The following is a 20,269-nucleotide window of genomic DNA, read 5'->3' on the forward strand; positions in this document are numbered from 1 at the left end:
ATTTCATTTTATAGGTGTAGCCAGCCTACTACAGTAGTTCAATCAACTCCCTTTGCTCTTGGTCGTTTATGCCAATGGATCCCAGTAGGTGGCGGTATAGGCCTACACATTCCTCATTTTCATTAGTGGCTGGTGCGCTATTACCGTCACAAGAAGCCAGCAGAAAACGAACGGGTGAACATTTGACATGAGTTAAGTTATTACAAGACGTAGATAAATTTAATCTTGAGATTTATGTTTTTTCTGTGACATTTATTCATGATAATAGTCATTTCAATGACAACCAGAAATGTACATCAGCATTTGAGTTTAACAAGTTGTCACCTGTCACTTTGTTTTCGTGAAAATAAATATTGTTTTAATGACAAGAACTAGTTGCACTTTCTCCAGGTTGTGTATGGCCTACGTTCATTGTAAAACGCTTTGTTTGAGTAGAACAACTTATAAAAAGGTGCCATTTTATCTTCTATGAATTCTAAAGTTAGTTTCCCCACCATATTTTGAGATTAGGTTATTTTACGGCTCACTTTTCTGCCATGTACAGTATAAAGATGTCAAGCCCAAGACAGATCTCGATAAATGGGTAAATTGAGGCTTAATAAATTGAGGACCCTCCAGCCTTTTTGTCCTCGTCTCAAATCCTTTATACTGATCTATTTTATATGCGTAGAATTAAAAAGCAAATGTACCGGTTTTAGACAATACTGCCATCTTTCAGAAAGTACCAGCCTATACAATGTCATAGTACTTTTAAAAAAAATGTTTATTACTGGAAAACAAAAACGGTTGAGATACATAAATGGGAAATGACATTTTAAATCGCATCACATTTATCCCTTTGGCGAACACTAGTCATTTACAGTCAGTAAACAGCCCACATTGAAAGCGGTTAGAAAAGGTGTCAAGCAATTAACAGTATCTTCGCAATGTTGACTAACAGCGATAGTTGTGCACGCAGATGAATGGTAATTGTCCGCCACATCCGCAGTTCCTCCACCCCTGGCCCACTACCAAAGGAAAAATGACACAAAAAAAAGTAATGTGGGTCATTTCATCGGCTTAGTTCTGGGACTATGCTACATATTTAGGTTCATGTCTTACCAGCAGATTGCAGGTACATGCAGGGGTTGCTGGTTGCGGTGCTCTGGCTGTACCAGTTGGTGTAATACATTCCTGAGCGGTCGATCCACATCCAAGTTCCCTGAGTAAACAAAGAGTCATAAGACTTAGCTGCACTACTGTCCCTTACCACTAACAGATCTGATATCATACCTAGCTGCATGATTAAAATATCAGAAGCCATTTAAACACAAGGCTAAGAGTGTTTCCCGGCCATGTGCTCTGAGGGAAAACTCTAGGGCCCGGAACTGTTTCTTGACCGGTCACTGTCAGAAAAACTTGGGGCGCTAAGTATGCTTAGATGGCGGAGGTTTTCAGGGCAACCCTTTCTCTCACCTGGAGGTAGAATCCACCTATCCAGGCGGTGGCTCTGTTGGCTGTTCTGGTTATCTGTTGCAGGTAACGATACTCAGGGGAGGAGCTGGCAGAGGCCAGGCTGGCGCCCAGTTCATTGCAATGTTCCTGAAAGAAGAGCAGGGAGGTGAGGGGTGAGACACGTGCACACACTCACACAGTAGGCCTGCACATTAACAAAAGTGTTGCGCTCCCTCATAGTGACATTACAGTATACAGACACAAACGCACATTTTTTGAAAGTGAACAATTTGCAGTCATAGTAACATATTCAGGTCAAGATTTTAGACACTAAATATATTACATTGAGAAGTGCGTTACCTCGGCTCCGAACCAGGACCGAGGAGTGTTCACAAACATGTAACACTTGGACTGGTAGCTGAACCATCCGTCAGGGCAGAACCTGCGTGCCGCTGTGAAGACGAAAATAAAATGCAACAATGATTTGACATCGCAATACAAGGAGTTGATATTGTCAGGAGTATGAACTTTCCAAAGTAAAACGTTTGATCTCATAATGTAAAACATTAATGTTTATTTAGTCATGCTGGTGATTTTTCCCTCCCTGCTGATGGGAAACCAAAACATTATTTCATTGTGATCATACATTGCACGGTATACACAGGCATCAATAGTAGAACCAGTGATGGTTAACTTAACATCATTCATCATGGAGAGTCCCTACCTTTATCTTTAGGTGCTGCAGCAGCCACCTCAACTGCCTCATTCTCATCTTCTGAAAAGACACCTAAACACATAATAAGACAAGAATATCACTTTGAAAGCCACCAGCAAATCACAGACAATGAGATTCAATATATGTATTTTCATAGCTAATATTTTATACATGGCCTGTAGTTTAATTCGTTTGTTTTGTACCAATGTGAAGAAATTGTTATTGATCAGGAAATGATGTGATGCTCAAATGAGGTGATGCTCCACCATAGACATTGATGCTCTTGCTTGATTAAAGCCTATAGAGAAGAACTGACCTGGGGCGTCACTCAGCTTCTCCTCTGCTGCAGGAGCCTCAACCTCAACAGCCTCCTCTGCAGAAACATGGAACAAGGAAATCAATTTGACTTTCATTCAACTGGGAATTGGGAGAAATATTGATTCAGTGCTCAATTACTGCTCTCAATACAAACATAATTAGAGCTACAAACCTGGGGCACTTTTTGTCTCTTCTACCGCCACAGCATCGCTCTCCACAGGAACTTAAAGGGGAAAACACAACTATTGTCATTATTCAGTAACAATTAATTACCCTGTGCTGTATTAGTGACATTGTTGAGTATTTGGCTGACTTACCTGCTGCTGCCCTAGCAGAGAGGGCGACACAAAGTAGTGCAAAGATGATCAGAACCTTCATGGTGGTGATGATGGTGGTGCTGCTTGTCTGGATGAAAAGGGAGAGAACGTGTTGGAGAATCAACTAGAGAGAGTGATACACAATAATTTCAGACTATCACTAGACAAGAGTATTTCCCCACAGAAGACAACCTTAAAAATATAGCTAAAAGTTCATCATCACCACAGTAAATACATACATCGAAATGTCTATCAATGTCATCAATGTCTATTGTGGAGCATCACCTTATTTCCTGATCAATTACAATTACTTCACATTGAAATCTGCTGCAAATACTCTTTGTACATATTTGCACGAAGTGAGTGTGAGATTGTGTTGTGTATTATGTGCCTCATTTGTTGATAAATTATATTTGAGGCATTCTGTTTTGTCAGACTTCACATAGGTACGAAACAATGATTTTAACGACCTGTCACCTATAAAATATACCCGTGAAAACAAACATATTTATATAGTATATATAACTCCTTGACATAGTGATTTGCTGGTGGCTAAATAGTAATATCGAGGACTGTTTTATTGTTTGTGCTTTTCCAGAAGAGGATGTACAGACTGAGGCTGTTGAAGAGGTGGCTGCGGCACCTAAAGGTATGTTGACACCTTTTATGATGAATTATGTAAAATAACAACTATCACCTTTACTGGTTCTACGATTGCGGACTTTTTGTACATCGTGCAATGCATGGTCACGCAACGAAAGACTAGTGTTTTTTGGTTTTCTTTTAGCAGGGAGGGGAAAAAACACCAGTATGACTAAATGTACTTTCATGTTTTATATTATGAGATCAAAGTTCATACTCCTGTCAATATCAACTCCTTGTATTACGATGTCAAATAATTGTTGTATTTTATCTGCGTGTTCACAGCAGCACGCAGTTTCTGCCCTGACGGATGGCTCAGCTACCAGTCCAAGTGTTACATGTTTGTGAACACTCCTCGGTCCTGGTTCAACGCTGAGGTAATTCATGCACTTCTCAATTTAATATAGGCCTATTTAAAGCGTCTAAAAGCTTGACGTAAATTCATAACTATTTTATTCTATTTAACCTTCATTTGATCATTGAGTCATACTGAGACCGAGGTCCCTTTTATAGATGAGCCCTGAATTACATAAATTACAGAAAATACACACATCAAAATATAAACACAAAATGCAAGCAAAAGGAAAAACACGGGGCGGGGCAACAGGTAGTTTAGTGGTTAGAGCGTTGATCGAGCTGACAAGATACAAATCTGTCGTTCTGCCCCTGAACAAGGCCGTCATTGTAAATAAGAATTTGTTCTTAACTGACTTGTCTAGTTTAATAAAGGTTCAATAAAAACAAAAACAAACACATTCATCAGTGATAAGGTTCTCAATCAGCTTTCTGAATTGCCCTAGAGACACCAGAACATCAAATTTAATAACATTTTGAAGATGATTTGCCTAACTCAGTGGAGACCAAAGGAATTTCCTGAGTTCGCCATCCCGAGACCGGGTGTGGTAACTCGTATGTGTAAGGTTTAGTAAGGACGTTAGGTACAGTGGGACTTTTCGTAAAAGGGCTTCATAAATTAAAACATAACAATGTAGATAAGCTATATTGTGTAGGCCTACGATAATAGCAAAGTATGCTTTTTCAAAAATGACTGTGCGTTTGTATGTATGTAGACTATTGACATAATTCAAGAGAACAACGTAGAGTATGAAGATCGGTGAGCACTAAAGCAGCGCAAAATGTCAGATAGGCCTAAAGGTGTTTTTCCCCTCTCCTCTCCAATGTCGCGAGGTCATGGGCCTTTTAGGCTAATCTTAATTTCCCCTTTTTCTCCCCAATCCCCATTCGATTTGAATGTGACTTGTTGGCATAGGAATAACCTACTCTTTCATGATCAACTATCGAATGAATTTAGTCTATAGGCCTAACGGAGTTCCATCTCAGAAAGTTGTTTGCTAATAGCCTAGATTAAACGCAGTAGCTATAGTAATAATGAAAGAGAGAACAAACAATTGCAAGATAGACTAATCGAATAGGAAGTTTAAACAAACCTGGTAGGTCTACGTGTGTTTAGGCTGCTTGACTACAGTGTTGGCAAAATTAATTGTGCCATCGGAAAATTCCTTTCTTAGCCAATATTATAAGCCTACACATAGACTGCTGTCCATAAAAGTTGCAGTAGCCTAAACGTTTCTTTGACAAATTAAACGTATAATCTAATATTTTGGATAATATTGTCGAAAGTGTTTATGCGTGTCCTTGAATTGCGCAACGGGCAATCGGGTATAAACACTTGCAGCATCAATAGCAGGAACAAAAAATACATGATAAGTCTGTCGGAGTTGTCTCACGAACAACTTTATTTTAAAAAAATTAAATATTGTGCATTTATATATAAAGTCAACAATAATCAGATAAAACGAATGATTATTTAGCCTATAATATTCTTTATAACACTGAATTGGCTTCGACTAAAAACGAATAGGTCGATAATTATCATTAGGCTATATGCCTTTTGCCTACCTAACTGTAAAAATCCTAAATACAATCAGAGAAAACAAATCGATATTTATAACATACTTCATAACACTTTTTTACAAAAATAACATTGGCTTATGCTAAAAACGAATAGGCTTTAGGACATGCATTTTGCCTATCGAACTGTACAAGTACTAAATAAGATAATAAAATAAATATAGCAGCCAAAATTAAATAAGTAGCCTACGAAAATAACCTATATTAGCGCAAATCAATAAACAGTGCAAATAAGTCTTTCAAGGTTTGACAGAATATGTTTAGCCTATTCTATAGGTTCTGTCTTTCGAATAAGACGTATCTGGATTTGAATAGGCCTAAAGGCTACATTTAAAATGCAATAAAAAAAAGTGCAATTAGGAACCATTAGGTGTACGTGTCTCACCCCTCACCTCCCCGCTCTTCTTTCAGGAACATTGCAATGAACTGGGCGCCAGCCTGGCCTCCGCCAGCTCCTCCCCCGAGTATCGTTATCTGCAACAGATAACCAGAACAGCCAACAGAGCCACCGCCTGGATCGGTGGATTCTACCTCCAGGTGAGAGAAAGGGTTGCCCGACATAGTGAGTTTTTCACATAGTGAGTTTTTCGACATAGTGACCTGACCAGAAACAATTCTCGGTCCTAGAGCTTCCCCCCCAAGAACAGGAAAAACTCTGTGCCTCAGCATATGCTACTGATATTTTAATCATGCAGCTAGGTATTATATCAGATCTGTTAGTGGTAAGGGACAGCAGTGCAGCTTGTGGTGGTTCATTTCTTTACTATCAAATGAGGGGAGACTAACTTATCACTCAAGTCAGAGTTATACCTAAACTAAATATGTATTAAGTATTAATAAGGGATCAGGTCAGTACAACACACACATATAAAGTTAATCGATTGAGTGCTCTACGATAATGATGGATGGTCAATGAATCACCCTCAGATGATTCATTGAGAGCCCCGAGACAAAAGTACAAAGGTCTTTTATAGCCAAGATACACCCCTTTCAACCTACATGATGAACAACAGATGTATGGAATGGGTCACAATGTTAAGACTAGTATGAAAGATACTTATAATTCACAGCAGACAGTATCTGCTGAAAAAACAGTTATCTTTGTGAAGAGACCAGGTCTGGCCCTGGGGTCATCTCTACCAGGTACCATATAGAACAGAAACATTAACTCATGCTATGGAATGAGGTCTCTTTAGGTTTTATCACCCAAAAGTCATCATAAATCTCCTGTCAGTGTTATCTCCCAGTGGCCCACTTTCTGTTCACAATAGAGTTATACGAACCCTCTATTCGGTTGCAAAAAAACAACCATTTGATGCAATAAAACTATTACAACATAATCTTGCAATTTTGCTCTCACAAGCTGTAGCTAAGAGTTATGACTCTTTGTTTACTCAGGGAACTTGGATGTGGATCGACCGCTCAGGAATGTATTACACCAACTGGTACAGCCAGAGCACCGCAACCAGCAACTCCTGCATGTACCTGCAATCTGCTGGTAAGACATGAACTTAAAGATGTTCAGCCTGGTCTCATGGACTAGACGTAACATAGTAAATGTAAATCCGGAACACTCACATTAGTATGATATTACCTGAAAAATAATGACAGGTAGCCTGGTCCCAGAACTGTATGACGTGTTAAAATATGCCAGATAAAATTACTAAGATTTTTGTTTGTCTTTTTGTAGTGGGCCAGGGCTGGAGGAACCTCGGATGTGGCACACAATACCCATTCATCTGCGTGCACAACTATCGCTGTTAGTCAACAAGATATTGCTAATTGCTTGACACCTTTTCAAACTGCTTTCAACATTGGCTTTGTTTACTACTGACTGTAAGTGACTTTATGTGTTCGCCAACGGGCTAAATGTGATGCAATTTCAAATGTAATTGCCCATTTTATGTACCTCAACCTGTATTGTTGTCCTGTAATAAACATTTTTTTAAGTACTTTATGACATTGCATAGGCTAGTACTTTCTGGAAGATGGCAGTATTGTCTACGATAATCTCTGGCTCTTAAAAGGGGCAATATAACAACATGGATATGGTGCTTTTTGTTGACAGCATAAAATGGGATGAGAAAAGGTTTGAGATGACTGAAAGTCTGGAAAATCTTCAATGTATTTATTGAGTCTTTATTGAGCCTGTCTTTGGCTTGGCTAAGGCTCTGTTAAATCGAGTGAAGGGTGTGGATAGAGGTGTGTTTGGATGGGACATTTGGCACAGAATGTTTTAACGGCTTTATTTGGATAAGAGGGTTTCCAATAGGCAACGGTAAAGAACGTCGCTGACAAATCAAATTGTATTTGTCACATGTGCCAAATACAACACCTTACAGTGAAATACTTCCTTAACCAACAATGTAGTTAGGAAAAATAATTGTATTTACTAAAATAAACTGAAGTAAAAAAAAAATATATATATAATAATGAAAGGGCAACAATAAAATAACAGTAGCGAGGCGATACAGGGTGCACCGGTACAGAGTCTGTGTGGGGGGGGCACAGGTTAGTCAAGTTAATTAAGGTAACACGCGTTTAAGGTAATATGTACATGTAGGTAAAGTGACTATGCATAGATAATAACAGAGAGGGTAGGGGGGGCACAGGTTAGTCAAGTTAATCAAGTTAATTAAGGTAACACGCGTTTAAGGTAATATGTACATGTAGTGACTATGCATAGATAATAACAGAGAGGGTAAAAAGGAGTGGGAGTGGCGGGGGGTCAATACAAATAGTCCAGGTAGCCTTTTGATTTGTGGGTAGTGCCTTGCGGTCAGAGGCCGAGCAGTTGCCATACCAGGCAGTGATGCAACCAGGATGCTCTCGGTGGTGCAGCAGATCACGTTGTCTTGGTCATTCTTTTTTTTTTTTTTTTTTGAATTTTACCCCTTTTTCTCCCCAATTTTTGTAGTATCCAATTGTTGTAGTAGCTACTATCTTGTCTCATCGCTACAACTCCCGTACGGGCTCGGGAGAGACGAAGGTTGAAAGTCATGCGTCCTCCGATACACAACCAACCAAGCCGCTGCTTCTTTAACACAGCGCACATCCAACCCGGAAGCCAGCCGCACCAATGCGCCAGAGGAAACACCGTGCACCTGGCCACCTTGGCTAGCGTACACTGCGCCCAGCCCGCCACAGGAGTCGCTGGTGCGCGATGAGACAAGGACACCCCTACCGACCAAGCCCTCCCTAACCCGGGCGACGCTAGGCCAATTGTGCGTCACCCCACGGACCTCCCGGTCGCGAACCCAGGACTCTGATGGCACAGCTGGCGCTGCAGTACAGCGCCCTTAACCACTGCGCCACCCGGGAGGCCTCGTCTTGGTCATTCTATATCTGTGGTAAAAACAATAAACATATATGATGTACTGGAAATTAATCATTTTACTTTGCACAAGATCTTGAGACTAATACAACCTCCATATAGTTTGTCTGGGGTTAAGATTACTCCAGTGCTCAGTTTATAACATGATAACATGATAACCAATAACCATAAAAATAAAAATAAATGATTTACTCAATGTTAAACAATGTTTCTGCAAACCATAGGAATAATTCATTCGTTTTTCCTCTCTAGCAAGCTGTCGTCAGAGATGACCCAAAATAATATTTAGTGCTCAAAGATTTGACTCTGGATAATAATGCACATTCTAGTCTCCACGCGGTAGGTGGCGCTTTCTAGCTTTCTGTCTAAACTTTCTGAACGCTGATAGGATGCGTGCGCAAAGACACAGTTATTAAAGATGGCGGCGCATTGACAACAATCCAGGTATTCTTACAAATATTACTACTTCGTGAACAAGCTGGGGACAAAATCGTTTATTAGACATTTTGAATTATTTTGAATCGTCATAGCTATCAGTAGTTGTGACCAGGTTTCACAAAAACAAGTGTTTAAAATGTCGGTAACGCGTGTTTTGCATCAACGGATAAGCTCTGTCATGGGCATACTAGCCTCAGCTGCTGTGACCGAGATTTGCAAGTTAGTGGACGATTGCTGTGGAGCGTTACGTGTAGAAGTCTCTCAAAGCAAGGAGCAAATCCTATTGCTAGAGAAGCAACTCAGCCTGGCGGAGTCGAGGTACAGGTCGGTGAGTGGCAAAGGGCTGACGCCTGTCACCGGCGACTCACCAATAATCAACAGTTCGTCGGGCGATTCACCCGCGGCGAATGCCGATGATGCGGACGAAGACGAAGGTAGGCTACCGATTTTTTCTAAATGCCTGTTGTCAGCCTTTGAGCTAATGATTTGCCAAGAATTGGTCAAGTTGACCTCTCACTCTCGCTTTTCCAGTTAACACTCTTGAGGTGGACGGTGTCAATGGCAATCAGCACGCTCTGTGGAAAGAGGTATCCACAGCACCAACTGATGAGGCTGGGCCCCTCACACTGACCCCTGGCCCCATAGTCAGTTCCAATGAGAACACTGGGCCCCCCGCAATGACCCCTGACCCCATAGTCATTTCCAGTGACATACCCAGAAAGGTAAGAAACTGTACACATAGTAAATAACATTTTTGTGGATAAAAATATACTATATATACAAAAGTATGTGGACACCCCTTCAAATTAGTGGATTCGGCTATTTCAGCGACACAGTTGTTGACAGGTGTATAAAATCGAGCACACAGCCATGCAATCTCCATAGACAAACATTGGCAGTATAATGGCCTTACTGAAGAGCTCATTGACTTTCAACATGGCACCATCATAGGATGCCACCTTTCCAGGAAGTCAGTTTGTCAAATTTTTGCCCTGCTAGAGCTGCACCAATCAACTGTCAGTGCTGTTATTGTGAAGTGGAAAAGTCTAGGAGCAACAATGGCTCAGCTGCGAAGTCGTAGGCCACACAAGCTCACAGAAGGGGACCGCCGAGTGCTGAAGCGCACAGAGTGTAAAAATCGTCTGTCCTTGGTTGCAACACTCACTACCGAGTACCAACTGCCTCTGGAAGCAACGTCAGCACAATAACTGTTCGTCAGAAGCTTCATGAAATGGGCTTCCATGGCAGAGCAGCCACACACAAGCCTAAGATCATCATGCACAGTGCCAAGCGCCAGCTGGAGTGGTGTAAAGCTCGCTGCCATTGGACTCTGGAGCAGTGGAAACTCATTCTCTGGAGTGATGAATCACACTTCACCATCTGGCAGTCCAAAGGAATAATCTGCCTGCCCCAATGTGTAGTATGAACTGTGTCAGAAAATAACGGTGGAAGAGGAATAATGGTCTGGGGCTGTTTTTCTAGTGGAAAGTCTGTTATAACAGCAAAGGGGGACAAACAGGTGTCCACATACTTTTGATAATGTTTTTGTAGAGTAGACAGGACATGGCTTTCTGATGTATTAATGTAGGAAACAAAGAATTGTCATTTCTATACAAAACATTTTGTATCTGCATGTTGCTGAACTATTGGTCCCCAATTTGGGACCATGTAGAATTTGCGTCTCGGGATTTTCGGACCATTTTCTCTTTATTATTGACTATTCATTATTGTCTTTGTTTTTCCACAGCAACATATTACCAGTTTCCGAGTTGGTGAAACTCCCAAGATACAACCGTGCACCACGTGCTGCTCCCTCTACCACTGCCCCTTCTGCCGACCGTCTGCGTTCAAACCCAACGAGTTACACCGGATCATCCCACACATCCAGAGCCACCTGAAAAGTGCAGTTCAGAATGACGGTGAGGGGAACTTTGGAAACCGCAGTGTCAGAAAATAACAATTTCCTTGTACTCAGTAATGCTTTGTAGTTGTTCAATTGAGTTGTGCGAATGCCATGTTGTACGTGCTAATGTCCTTGTACACTTGACTTTTTAAAGTCACTATCTAACATTATTTTTTTTATACTGATTGTTTTATTGTCACCCTTTTCTGTCAGAGTACATCGTCTACAACTGCAAACTGACGTGCAGAGACTACCCTCACTACCACTGCAGCTATTGTGACCATGTACTCTGCAGAAAAGCGTTGTTTATAGAACATTTCAGAGCTTGCAGAAAGCGGAACGGGACTCAAACACCTGCCCGTGTCCCAGCTCAATCTGTTGCTCCGCCCCTCCAGCAACATCCCTCTCCAGCCCAGAGACCTCTCGCCCATGCAACATCCACACCTGCCCGTGTCCAAGCTCAATCTCCATCTGTTGCTCCGCCCCTCCAGCAACATCCCTCTCCAGCCCAGAGACCTCTCGCCCATGCAACATCCACACCTGTCCTGCCTCTCACATCTATACCTGCTGTCCCTTCCAGCTCCAGACCTGCCACCCCTCCGAGCTTACCAGTCGCTCTTCAAACTCTAAACACAGACACACCTCTAATGGAAAAAACAGATGCTTCTGCCAGTCACAATCCGGTCACACACCAGGATTCGGAACCCTCCTCGCCCGAAGTGTACAGCTGCCCTCCGACGCCGCAGATTGAGACCGAGAGACCGCAAAGACCTTCCCAAAGGGACGCAGTTCCTGTACAGACTCAGTGTGACCACTGCGGCATCATCCTAAACAAGAAGAACTTCAAGGTTCACATGAAGAGGAAACACCACAAAGAGTACATCGCTGCAGAGAACGAGGAGGCCCTGAGGAGATACCTGGCCGAATCCAAGATGGACGTGCCACCCTGGTGCCGTGCCACCAAGGTCCAGTGCGATCTCTGCGGAATCAGGCTGAACAAGAAGAATTTCAAGAACCACATGAAGAGGAAACACAAGGTGAACGTGACGGCGTCTGCCTTCCAGGAAGCTTTCGACCGGTGCCTGGGCGAACAAGGCCTGTTGGTGGTCGAGAGCTCGTTGCCCGGCTACACTTATACTAGGACGCAGGAAAGAGGAAGGCGGGGGGAAGAGCGTGACGATGACCTCTTTCCGTACATCGACATGGAAGAAGAACAAAGCGACAGGTTCCCGGACACAGGCGCACTACTGGCCCAGGAAACGGACCTGGCGACCCAGCAGTTGCAAGGAAAGAGAGTGCTGCCTGGAATGGTAAGCTGTCAATGGTTGGGTTTAATATGGTTGGGCTTATAGAGGGTAGGGGAGAGAGGTAGGCCAAATGAAAAGACAATGTCTGATTATCTCACTGATTCAATACAACTCAGAGATCAGTACTCTAGAACCTAACTATTCACTCACCTCTTCTTTATTCCCAGAATCCTCAGAGGTACCATGGTCTGGGGAAACCTCATCTCCTGGAGGTAAGTACAGTTGTACCTGTAGATTTATCTCACATAGAACAACCAGAAAATCACTTTCCTTCTTTCCTAATATCAGATTTAAATCAAAGTTTATTTGTCACGTGCGCCGAATACAACAGGTATTACAGTGAAATGCTTCCTTACAGGTTCGACTCAACAGTGCAAAAAAGGTGTTAGGTGAACAATAGGTAGGTAAAGAAATAGAAACAACAGTAAAAAGACAGGCTATATACAGTAGCAAGGCTATAAAAGTAGAGGGGCTACATACAGACACCGGTTAGTCAGGCTGATTGAGGTAGTATGTACATGTAGATATGGTTAAAGTGACTATGCATATATGATGAACAGAGAGTAGCAGTAGCGTAAAAGAGGGGTTGGTGGGTGGGACACAATTCAGACAGCCCAGTTAGCCAAACCGCTGACTCTTTGTTTTTGATACTCCATACAGGATTCAACTGAAAATAACGATTGGATTACCATTCATATAATAAATAGACTTATGTTATGATGATTCCTCACGAAACTAGAACCAAAAAAATACAGTGATTTGGGGGATATTCACAATGTAATCTATAGAAGCGTTCTTAAATATGATTTAAGATACAAATGTCAACAATCCTTCCTCCAAAGGACACCAATATTGATTAAATTGAGTGAAAATCCCCCAAATCACAATTTTTGTTTCTAGTTTTGTGAGGAATCACCCATAAATGCCTTCTGGAGTTTGACATGTAGCCTACCTAGTGACTTTCCTGGCCTCTTTTATATACAACTCCACTGCTTTAGGCACCGAATGTTCAACAACAAACACTTAACCAAAATAGGCAGCTAAAACACTGGAACCATTGAAATGATGCACTTTCTTGCAGCTTCCTCTTGAGTCACTGGTGTGGATCTTCCGGGACGTACTGCGTGTGGATGGAAAGAGAGGCTACTGGAACCTGTCTCTGGTCTGCAGAACCTTCAATGCCATCCTGACAAATGAAATCATCAGGAAGTACTCCACAGGGAAGGTTAGTATCGACAACAACATACGTCTAAAAAAAAAGCATATGGTAAACGGGCAAAAAATATATATTTGTTCATTCAATGTCATGCAGTGTTTGTTCTGAGGACAGTTTCATGTACCATGTATTTCCAGATAAAGGAATGTGTCTGACAATCTGTTCTGTGTTTCTTTTAGAGATCTGATCCTGAACCCCAGTAGTTACTGAAAGGAGGAGAAGCCAGTACATTGTGCTTACAGGTTACTGTGAATGACATAATGTGCTAATATGCTCACTGCATACACACCTATTACCAATGTTATTACTACCAATGTTTATTTTTTTTTTATTTACAACGTTCTCATTTATTGTAAAAACAAAAAGCAAAACGTTATCTAGTTGATTTGCTATTGCTGAGGACTATCTGAAATCCCATTGGCTATTTATCCATTCTATATTCAGATTTTGTATATCTTTTTACTGTTACATTGTTCAGAGTTAGAGTGCATTCTCAGTGTGGTGCTTCAGTTAGTTTGGAGACTACTAACCCTTAGCCTACTCATCAAATGACTTACTTTTAATTGAAGGAATGTATTTATTCCTTTATAATTCCGTTGTATTCTGATTTTGTATTTTTGTACTTGAACTAAATAGTAAAATCATTTTTGGATGACGGTGTGTGTTTTGATTTAATTCACAACAGGCTGGTTTTTAAAACATTTGATTGCTTTTTAGTAGGAGCAACATACAATATGATTCAGCAGCAGGTGGCAATGTTGGAACATAAGTCGTATGTGTAAGCGACCTTTATTTTGAAAAGCCAGCCTTTATTTCGGAGAAATTATCCAGGAAGTAGCCGAAAATGTTTGTTTATAAAAAATAGTGTAACGTCTATGGCCTTAACTGTGTAGTCTCAAGACGTTGACTGAGCACTTAGTTTCAAATTACTATAACATAAGTGTTTAACATTGACATAGTGCAAAGGACATGTACGATACAGTCGCCTTTAACGCTCAGCTAGCCTCCATCGTCGAGGTTTTGGCGAATGCAGCCGTTGCCGAAATCTGCAAACTTGTAGATGATGGCCATGCTGCCTTACTTTTGGAAATTTCCCATAGCCAGAAAGAAATCGATAACCTGCGGAGGAAGTTGCTGCTGACAAAATTCCAGAATTCTCGACGGAGCGCAGAGAAATTCGGAGCCCTCCGACACAATGTCAGCAGGCGGGACACAGATCTTGTTGCCCGAGCAAGAGGGAGCTTCCAAGGAAAGTCAACAGGCATACTTGGATATTGTTTTGTTTTTTTACCATCTTTGAAAACGTAAAAAAATAATGGGTAATGTATAATATATAACGTTTGAGGGTTTCTCTTTTCTGGTGCAGTGGAGAATCGCTGTGCCGAGCGTAAAGGGAGAAATTTTACGCAGGATGCCTGCAACTGGAGAGACGCAGGACTCACAGCGACAGACAAGGATGTGGGCATGCCGGTCAGTTGTCATACACACGCCCAAATGTATTAGTTTTTTTTTTCTTCATATTTCAAATGGTGGTGGGGGAGTTTTTCTAATAAATTGTTTCTGATGAATACAAAACAGATGGCAGATATGCAAGAGATGCCTCTTATCAAAATGGAGAACCTTGACACCAGCAGCCCGGAAGGTATTTTTGTTCAACTTATCAAGTCCATACAATATACACTTTATGTTGAGTAAAGCCTTCAATGTTTATTGCCGTATTTGATTAACTTCTTAGTCATTATTCATAACTAATAAATAAGGCAAAGAAGAATCAGTCTCCACTATAGGAAGCTGATGCTGTGCTTTACGTTGACTCATTTCAGAGATTGTCCAACCAGTCAGTGAGAGCAGTGAGAAGATAATTGTGCCAGAACCAGGTTCTTCATCATCTACTGAACCCACAGACCTTCTGGACCAGCAGGGCAACAGACACAGAGCTCCAGACACCTCACTCAATATAGAACCTGAAAACCAGACGTTCCAGCATCCAGCGTCACAATACAACAGAGCAAGACAGGACCATCAGGTTGCTGAGGGTGTGACCTGGGAAACTGACCATCAACCCATAGAATACAGCCTGTCCCATTGGACAGAGAACCAAGAGACTGACAACCCAACTGTGAATGCTCCTCATAATTTAGGGCCAGACTCCAAGAGGCTGTCTGAACATCCAGAGAGGAGAGGGGTGCCTGGTAACTCTGGGGTCTACATGTCTGCTTTGGGCTCTCTGGACTGGGTGCCTGATGTGGTGCTGGTGGACTCAGTTCCCATTAAAGTGGAGGCAGATATGAGTTCAGAATGGAGCATAACTGGCCAAGTGACATCTGGAGAGGTTTGTTCAGACAGCAGGCAGCTTGTGGACAACAGAGGAATGGAGTCTGGACAGACAAAGTGTCCCCCTGACACTCAACATGCGGAGCAAGGGACAACTGTAGGATCAAGGTCCAAGTTGCCAGATTTCAATGGACTGTCCAACCGAAACAGCTTTTCATCCCCAAGGGTTACTCTCCACCAGGTTCCCCGAAGAGGGAAGCCAGTCCACTTCCCGAATTTCAACAGAGGCTCCACTTCTTCACCGAAAGGCATAGAAAAGCAGCCACAACAGCTGACATCTCACTCCACCCAGAGGCAGCTCCGGTGCAACCTCTGTGGAAAGCCCTTCCCCAAGCCGGCGCACCTGCAGAGGCACATGCGGGTCCATACAGGGGAGAAACCGTACGGCTGCAGCCACTGCACCAAGCGCTTCTCCCACAGCCACCAGCTGAAGATGCACGAGAGGGTGCACACCGGAGAGAAACCGTTTCAATGTGTCTACTGTGGGAAGTGCTTCACCCAGTCTGGCCACATGAAGAAGCATCTCCTTGTCCACACTGGTGGCAGGCCACAGGACATTGTGCTGCCCTGAGTGTTCCAGGGTGACGTTTCCCCTAGTTACAGATCTTGGATCAGTTTCCTCTCCCCAATCCTAACCTTTGTCCTAAAAAAATGCAGAACTGCCCCAAGATCAGCATCTAGGGGCAACTTCACAATAATGATAGGCAGGGCCAGGAGTTTTCCCTCACCATGTGACCAGACCAGGGAATAATTCCTGTCCCTAGTTGTAAGGGGAATGGCTCCACGCTATTGGGGTTTTCATATGAAGACTGGGTCCGTGTGTTTTTGTATTGTTTTATTGGAGGTATTTACGTTTTGTTTTTCAATCAACAAACAAAACAATCCACATTCACAGATGTGGCAAAAATAAACAACATATTTGCAGCAGCACTATCCGTGAACGTGTTATAGCTATTTCCAGCTTTAACTGAGACAACGAGCAAATAACTTGTTTTTACAGCATGTATATACACACATTTCTGTCCAGTTTGAAATATAGTTGAGTAGTGGGTCACAAGTGAGCTTTTCAAGAGGAAGAAAGTCAACAATCTGGTCAATCCACATTTTAAATGTAGGACAGGAATTAGAAGCTCACCTTGGTAGAATAAATTTTTTTTTAGCAAAGTATGTGATAGTCATAAACACATTTTCTCTGTTTAGATCAAGAACAAAGTCCTGCTAAGCATTAAGAAGATGGCCACGGGGTCATATCAAACTACATCTAGTATTTTCTATGCAGCAGTATGTATAGATTGCCAAAATCTGTCCGTCTCCCCGCAATGCCAAAACACATGCATGTAAGATCCACTTTCAGACACAGGAGGTTGGTGGCACCTTAATTGGGGACGACGGGCTCGTAGTAATGGCTGGAGCAGAATTGGTGGAATGGTATCAAACACATGTTTTCTATGTGCCATTTACTCCATTCCAGTTGTTACAAATCGTCCTCCCCTCAGCAGCCTCCACTGCTTTCAGATGTACGTCTTTTACAATCAGGAGAAATGTCTGTATTCATTCTATGGAGTCTCACTGTGGTGTAATACAATTTGTACAACATTGAAAAAAAAATATATATTTCATTTTTATATTAGTAGAGGAGCAGTATACCCTGTCGCAAACATCCGTCCATAACTCATCACTGATAGTCAGACAAAGGTCCTTTTCCCAGATTATTTTCAAAGGAGTAAAGGAAGAGCCCACATTCTCAGATGGGAGTCTAAAGATATAGGAGATTTTGCCTTTGATGGATTGTGCTGTAGCAAGAAGGGTCTCAACTTCCTTGAGCTGAGCTCTAAACCTCCTCTTGGAAGTGACATGAGGAAATTACGTGTCTAATTTGAAGATATTTAAATTGGATCTTGGCACATTGAATTCACTGCAGAGTTCTTGAGAGTATTTCAGTGATGTTGTGTTCTGATGAAACCGGTCTGAAAAGGTCCTGAACCCTAGAGTATGCCAAAGTTGAAAGTTGGCATCACTCAGGGCATTTGTCAAGTCTGGGTTGCATACTATACGCGTGTGAGAGCATATTTGGGAGGAAATGCCAAGGCATTTCTTGAAGTCCTACTAGTAGGGTGTTGTAATCACAAGTTTAGGCTTTTTCTTTTGTGAACCTTTATTTAACTAGGCAAGTCAGTTAAGAACCAATTCTTATTTACAATGACGGCCTAGGAACAGTGGGTTAACTGCCTTTTTCAGGCGTAGAACGACAGATTTTTTTTATCTTGTCAGCTCGGGGATTCAATTTAGAAACCTTTTGGTTACTGGCCCAACGCTCCAACTACTAGGCTACCTACCTGCCCCACTAGGCTACCTGCCCATTTCACTAAAGTTAGTGAATATAATTAAGCTTCATGGCAATGAACCACAGGATTGGGCCTCTGTCTGAATCCACATAGTCTTGTCTGTTTGTGATCCATGTTAGCATGTTGTGGATTTGGGCAGACCAGTAGTACAATTGAAGGCAGGGAAGGGAAAGACCACCCTTAGATTCAGGTTTCAACAGAGTGGAGAACTTGATCCTAGGTTTTTTATTGCCCCATATAAATTTGGTGATGCTTTGGTTAGTTGTTTTGAAAAAAGAAACTGGGAGATAGCATGGGAGCATCTGAAATAAATAGTTCTGTCTAGGGAGGATGTTCACATTGATTTTGACGACTAAACTAGTCCAGGTTCGGAGATCATTCTTGCATTCTTGCTCCTTCAATTGTGCGCCGCACTATGGGAATCCCAATTACGGCCGGATGTGATACAGCCTGGATTCCAACCAGGTACTATAGTGACACCTCTTGCACTGAGATGCAGTGCCTTAGACCGCTGCGCCAGTCAGGAATATTGAGAGAGAAAACATTGGATTTGTTCAAATGTATCTTATATCCTGAAAACTTGCCTTACTGAGCAATTATGTCTAAAATGGGAGGGATTTCTCAGCGTTGGCTATGTAGACACCCATAATACTTGGATTTCTCCTCATCAACTCCGCCCCCAACAAGTAGAGCAGATCGGACAGCGAGCGTCCATGTCTGTACCACGTCCCAAAGAGAATCTGTCAGAGTTCAGACCATTAGTAGACATCATTCAATGGATGTAGACCCTATATTCTCATCGAAATGCCATAAGGTTTGAGGCCAGACTGAGGACAGATCGGTCCACTCCATCCACCAGGACAGGGGTCTTCTGTGCATTTACTTGGTCTATAATATCAAAAAGACGGCGAATGTTATCAGAACATTACCTGCCGCTAATTAATCCAGTTTTATTATTTTGGGAAGAAGAGTGTTTAGTTTTTTGGCAAGCAATTTGGTCATTATTTAGTAGTCGAAGTCCAACAGGATGTGCAGGAGAGACGGTCCTTGTCTATTTTAAGCAACACTGTAATACGGGCTGTGTACATAGTCTGGGAGAGCTCCATGTTTGCAAAGATCATCCAGCATTGGCATGAAAATAGGGCTAAACTGGGGCCAAAAAGCTTTGTAGAACCCTGGGAAATGCGTCTGGGCCTGAGAACTTGTTAGGTGTCATGGAGATGATTGTCTCGCGGACCTCCTCGTGGGTGAGGGGGGAGTTGAGATCTTCTTGGTCTGTCTCTGATAGTTTGGTAGCGAGATTATCTAGAAATTAATGGAGTTCTGCATCTGTATATTTTTTCAGTACAAATCATGAAAAGTGACCTATATCTTATTTGGATCATATGTGACCTTGTCATCTGCTGTTCGGATGGCCATGATTGTACACTGGCTGCTCTTTTTAATTGGTATGCAAACAATCTGCTAGGTCTATTGCTATACTCGTGGTATTTCTGTTCAGTAATCATGAGTTTTGAAGTGTTGCAGGGCTCCTTGGTGACGAATCCTGAACTCGTTTGGGTATTTGCATCCCCTGAAAATGCCTCGGTCAGTTAAGGTTTGTTCAACTCTAGGTGCTTTCGGCGTGTTCCAGCTGAAAGGTCCTGGAGCAAGGTGAGTTTGGCTTTCCCCCACTGTGATGGCGTGGATTTTCGATACCTGTAGCACTCGTTCCTTGTTGATGAATCTCAGGAAGTGTATGGTGGTTGGGCGCGGCGGCTGCTGGTGGAGACCTCCGTGCTCGGTGAGCTCTCTTCAGTTCTATGGGCCTGTCGGGGGATAGGTGGAGCCACTCAGGGAGTCTGTCTTGCAGGTAGCGGATCTGTGGCTGTTTTCTTTTTTGGCCAGGTTTAATAAAACACAGTTATTCCGGTTTAAATGCACTCCTCTGTTTTATTTTCCATATGCTACATTTTCTTTTTAGCAGAGGTTATTGTTTCCATAGCGTCTGCCAGTGAGTTTTCAATGGATAGGATTCTCCCCTCTGCCTCATCT

At 42.3% G+C, this 20,269-nt stretch overlaps 4 protein-coding genes across 4 annotated transcripts; 3 read left to right on the forward strand and 1 right to left on the reverse strand.

The window, feature by feature from the left end:
- Positions 1-841: 841 nt before the first annotated feature.
- On the reverse strand, positions 842-2,845 carry LOC139399241 (ladderlectin-like). Its single transcript, XM_071144760.1, has 8 exons — positions 2,785-2,845; positions 2,640-2,690; positions 2,466-2,522; positions 2,159-2,221; positions 1,795-1,886; positions 1,456-1,581; positions 1,102-1,201; positions 842-1,007 (listed from the first exon to the last, which is right to left on the reverse strand). The coding sequence occupies exons 1-8, from the start codon at positions 2,843-2,845 to the stop codon at positions 934-936; spliced, it is 624 nt and encodes a 207-aa protein (XP_071000861.1). The 3' UTR covers positions 842-933.
- Positions 2,844-7,122, forward strand: LOC139399243 (ladderlectin-like). The gene is made up of 7 exons (XM_071144762.1): positions 2,844-2,893; positions 3,220-3,230; positions 3,383-3,433; positions 3,712-3,803; positions 5,770-5,895; positions 6,757-6,856; positions 7,049-7,122. Exons 1-7 carry the CDS (start codon positions 2,844-2,846, stop codon positions 7,120-7,122), a joined length of 504 nt encoding a protein of 167 aa, XP_071000863.1.
- A 1,961-nt stretch (positions 7,123-9,083) lies between these two features.
- Positions 9,084-14,209, forward strand: LOC139399239 (uncharacterized). The gene is made up of 7 exons (XM_071144758.1): positions 9,084-9,564; positions 9,662-9,852; positions 10,878-11,049; positions 11,247-12,343; positions 12,508-12,552; positions 13,422-13,565; positions 13,736-14,209. The coding sequence occupies exons 1-7, from the start codon at positions 9,267-9,269 to the stop codon at positions 13,757-13,759; spliced, it is 1,971 nt and encodes a 656-aa protein (XP_071000859.1). The 5' UTR covers positions 9,084-9,266; the 3' UTR covers positions 13,760-14,209.
- Positions 14,210-14,403: 194 nt separating this feature from the next.
- LOC139399242 (uncharacterized) lies at positions 14,404-16,523 on the forward strand. Its single transcript, XM_071144761.1, has 4 exons — positions 14,404-14,832; positions 14,923-15,026; positions 15,135-15,198; positions 15,380-16,523. Exons 1-4 carry the CDS (start codon positions 14,526-14,528, stop codon positions 16,459-16,461), a joined length of 1,557 nt encoding a protein of 518 aa, XP_071000862.1. The 5' UTR covers positions 14,404-14,525; the 3' UTR covers positions 16,462-16,523.
- The last annotated feature ends 3,746 nt before the right edge of the window (positions 16,524-20,269 follow it).

Source organism: Oncorhynchus clarkii, unplaced genomic scaffold (genome assembly GCF_045791955.1).
Source record: "Oncorhynchus clarkii lewisi isolate Uvic-CL-2024 unplaced genomic scaffold, UVic_Ocla_1.0 unplaced_contig_2114_pilon_pilon, whole genome shotgun sequence".
NCBI classification, from domain to species: Eukaryota; Metazoa; Chordata; class Actinopteri; order Salmoniformes; family Salmonidae; genus Oncorhynchus; species Oncorhynchus clarkii.

What these genes read in the sequence shown, in the direction of transcription:
- LOC139399241 (XM_071144760.1), bottom strand. Translation starts at nt 2,845, where the DNA reads ATGAAGGTTCTGATCATCTTTGCACTACTTTGTGTCGCCCTCTCTGCT. An exon ending in TAGGTGGATTCTACCTCCAG is followed by an intron (nt 1,202 to 1,455) that starts GTGAGAGAAAGG and finishes TTGTTTACTCAG; the next exon opens with GGAACTTGGATGTGGATCGA. An exon ending in CATGTACCTGCAATCTGCTG is followed by an intron (nt 1,008 to 1,101) that starts GTAAGACATGAA and finishes TTCCTTTGGTAG; the next exon opens with TGGGCCAGGGGTGGAGGAAC.
- LOC139399242 (XM_071144761.1), top strand. Translation starts at nt 14,526, where the DNA reads ATGTACGATACAGTCGCCTTTAACGCTCAGCTAGCCTCCATCGTCGAG. An exon ending in AACAGGCATACTTGGATATT is followed by an intron (nt 14,833 to 14,922) that starts GTTTTGTTTTTT and finishes TTTCTGGTGCAG; the next exon opens with TGGAGAATCGCTGTGCCGAG. An exon ending in TGACACCAGCAGCCCGGAAG is followed by an intron (nt 15,199 to 15,379) that starts GTATTTTTGTTC and finishes GACTCATTTCAG; the next exon opens with AGATTGTCCAACCAGTCAGT.
- LOC139399239 (XM_071144758.1), top strand. Translation starts at nt 9,267, where the DNA reads ATGTCGGTAACGCGTGTTTTGCATCAACGGATAAGCTCTGTCATGGGC. An exon ending in TGATGCGGACGAAGACGAAG is followed by an intron (nt 9,565 to 9,661) that starts GTAGGCTACCGA and finishes TCGCTTTTCCAG; the next exon opens with TTAACACTCTTGAGGTGGAC. An exon ending in CCAGTGACATACCCAGAAAG is followed by an intron (nt 9,853 to 10,877) that starts GTAAGAAACTGT and finishes GTTTTTCCACAG; the next exon opens with CAACATATTACCAGTTTCCG.
- LOC139399243 (XM_071144762.1), top strand. Translation starts at nt 2,844, where the DNA reads ATGGTGGTGATGATGGTGGTGCTGCTTGTCTGGATGAAAAGGGAGAGA. An exon ending in GGTGGCTGCGGCACCTAAAG is followed by an intron (nt 3,434 to 3,711) that starts GTATGTTGACAC and finishes GCGTGTTCACAG; the next exon opens with CAGCACGCAGTTTCTGCCCT. An exon ending in GGTCCTGGTTCAACGCTGAG is followed by an intron (nt 3,804 to 5,769) that starts GTAATTCATGCA and finishes CTCTTCTTTCAG; the next exon opens with GAACATTGCAATGAACTGGG.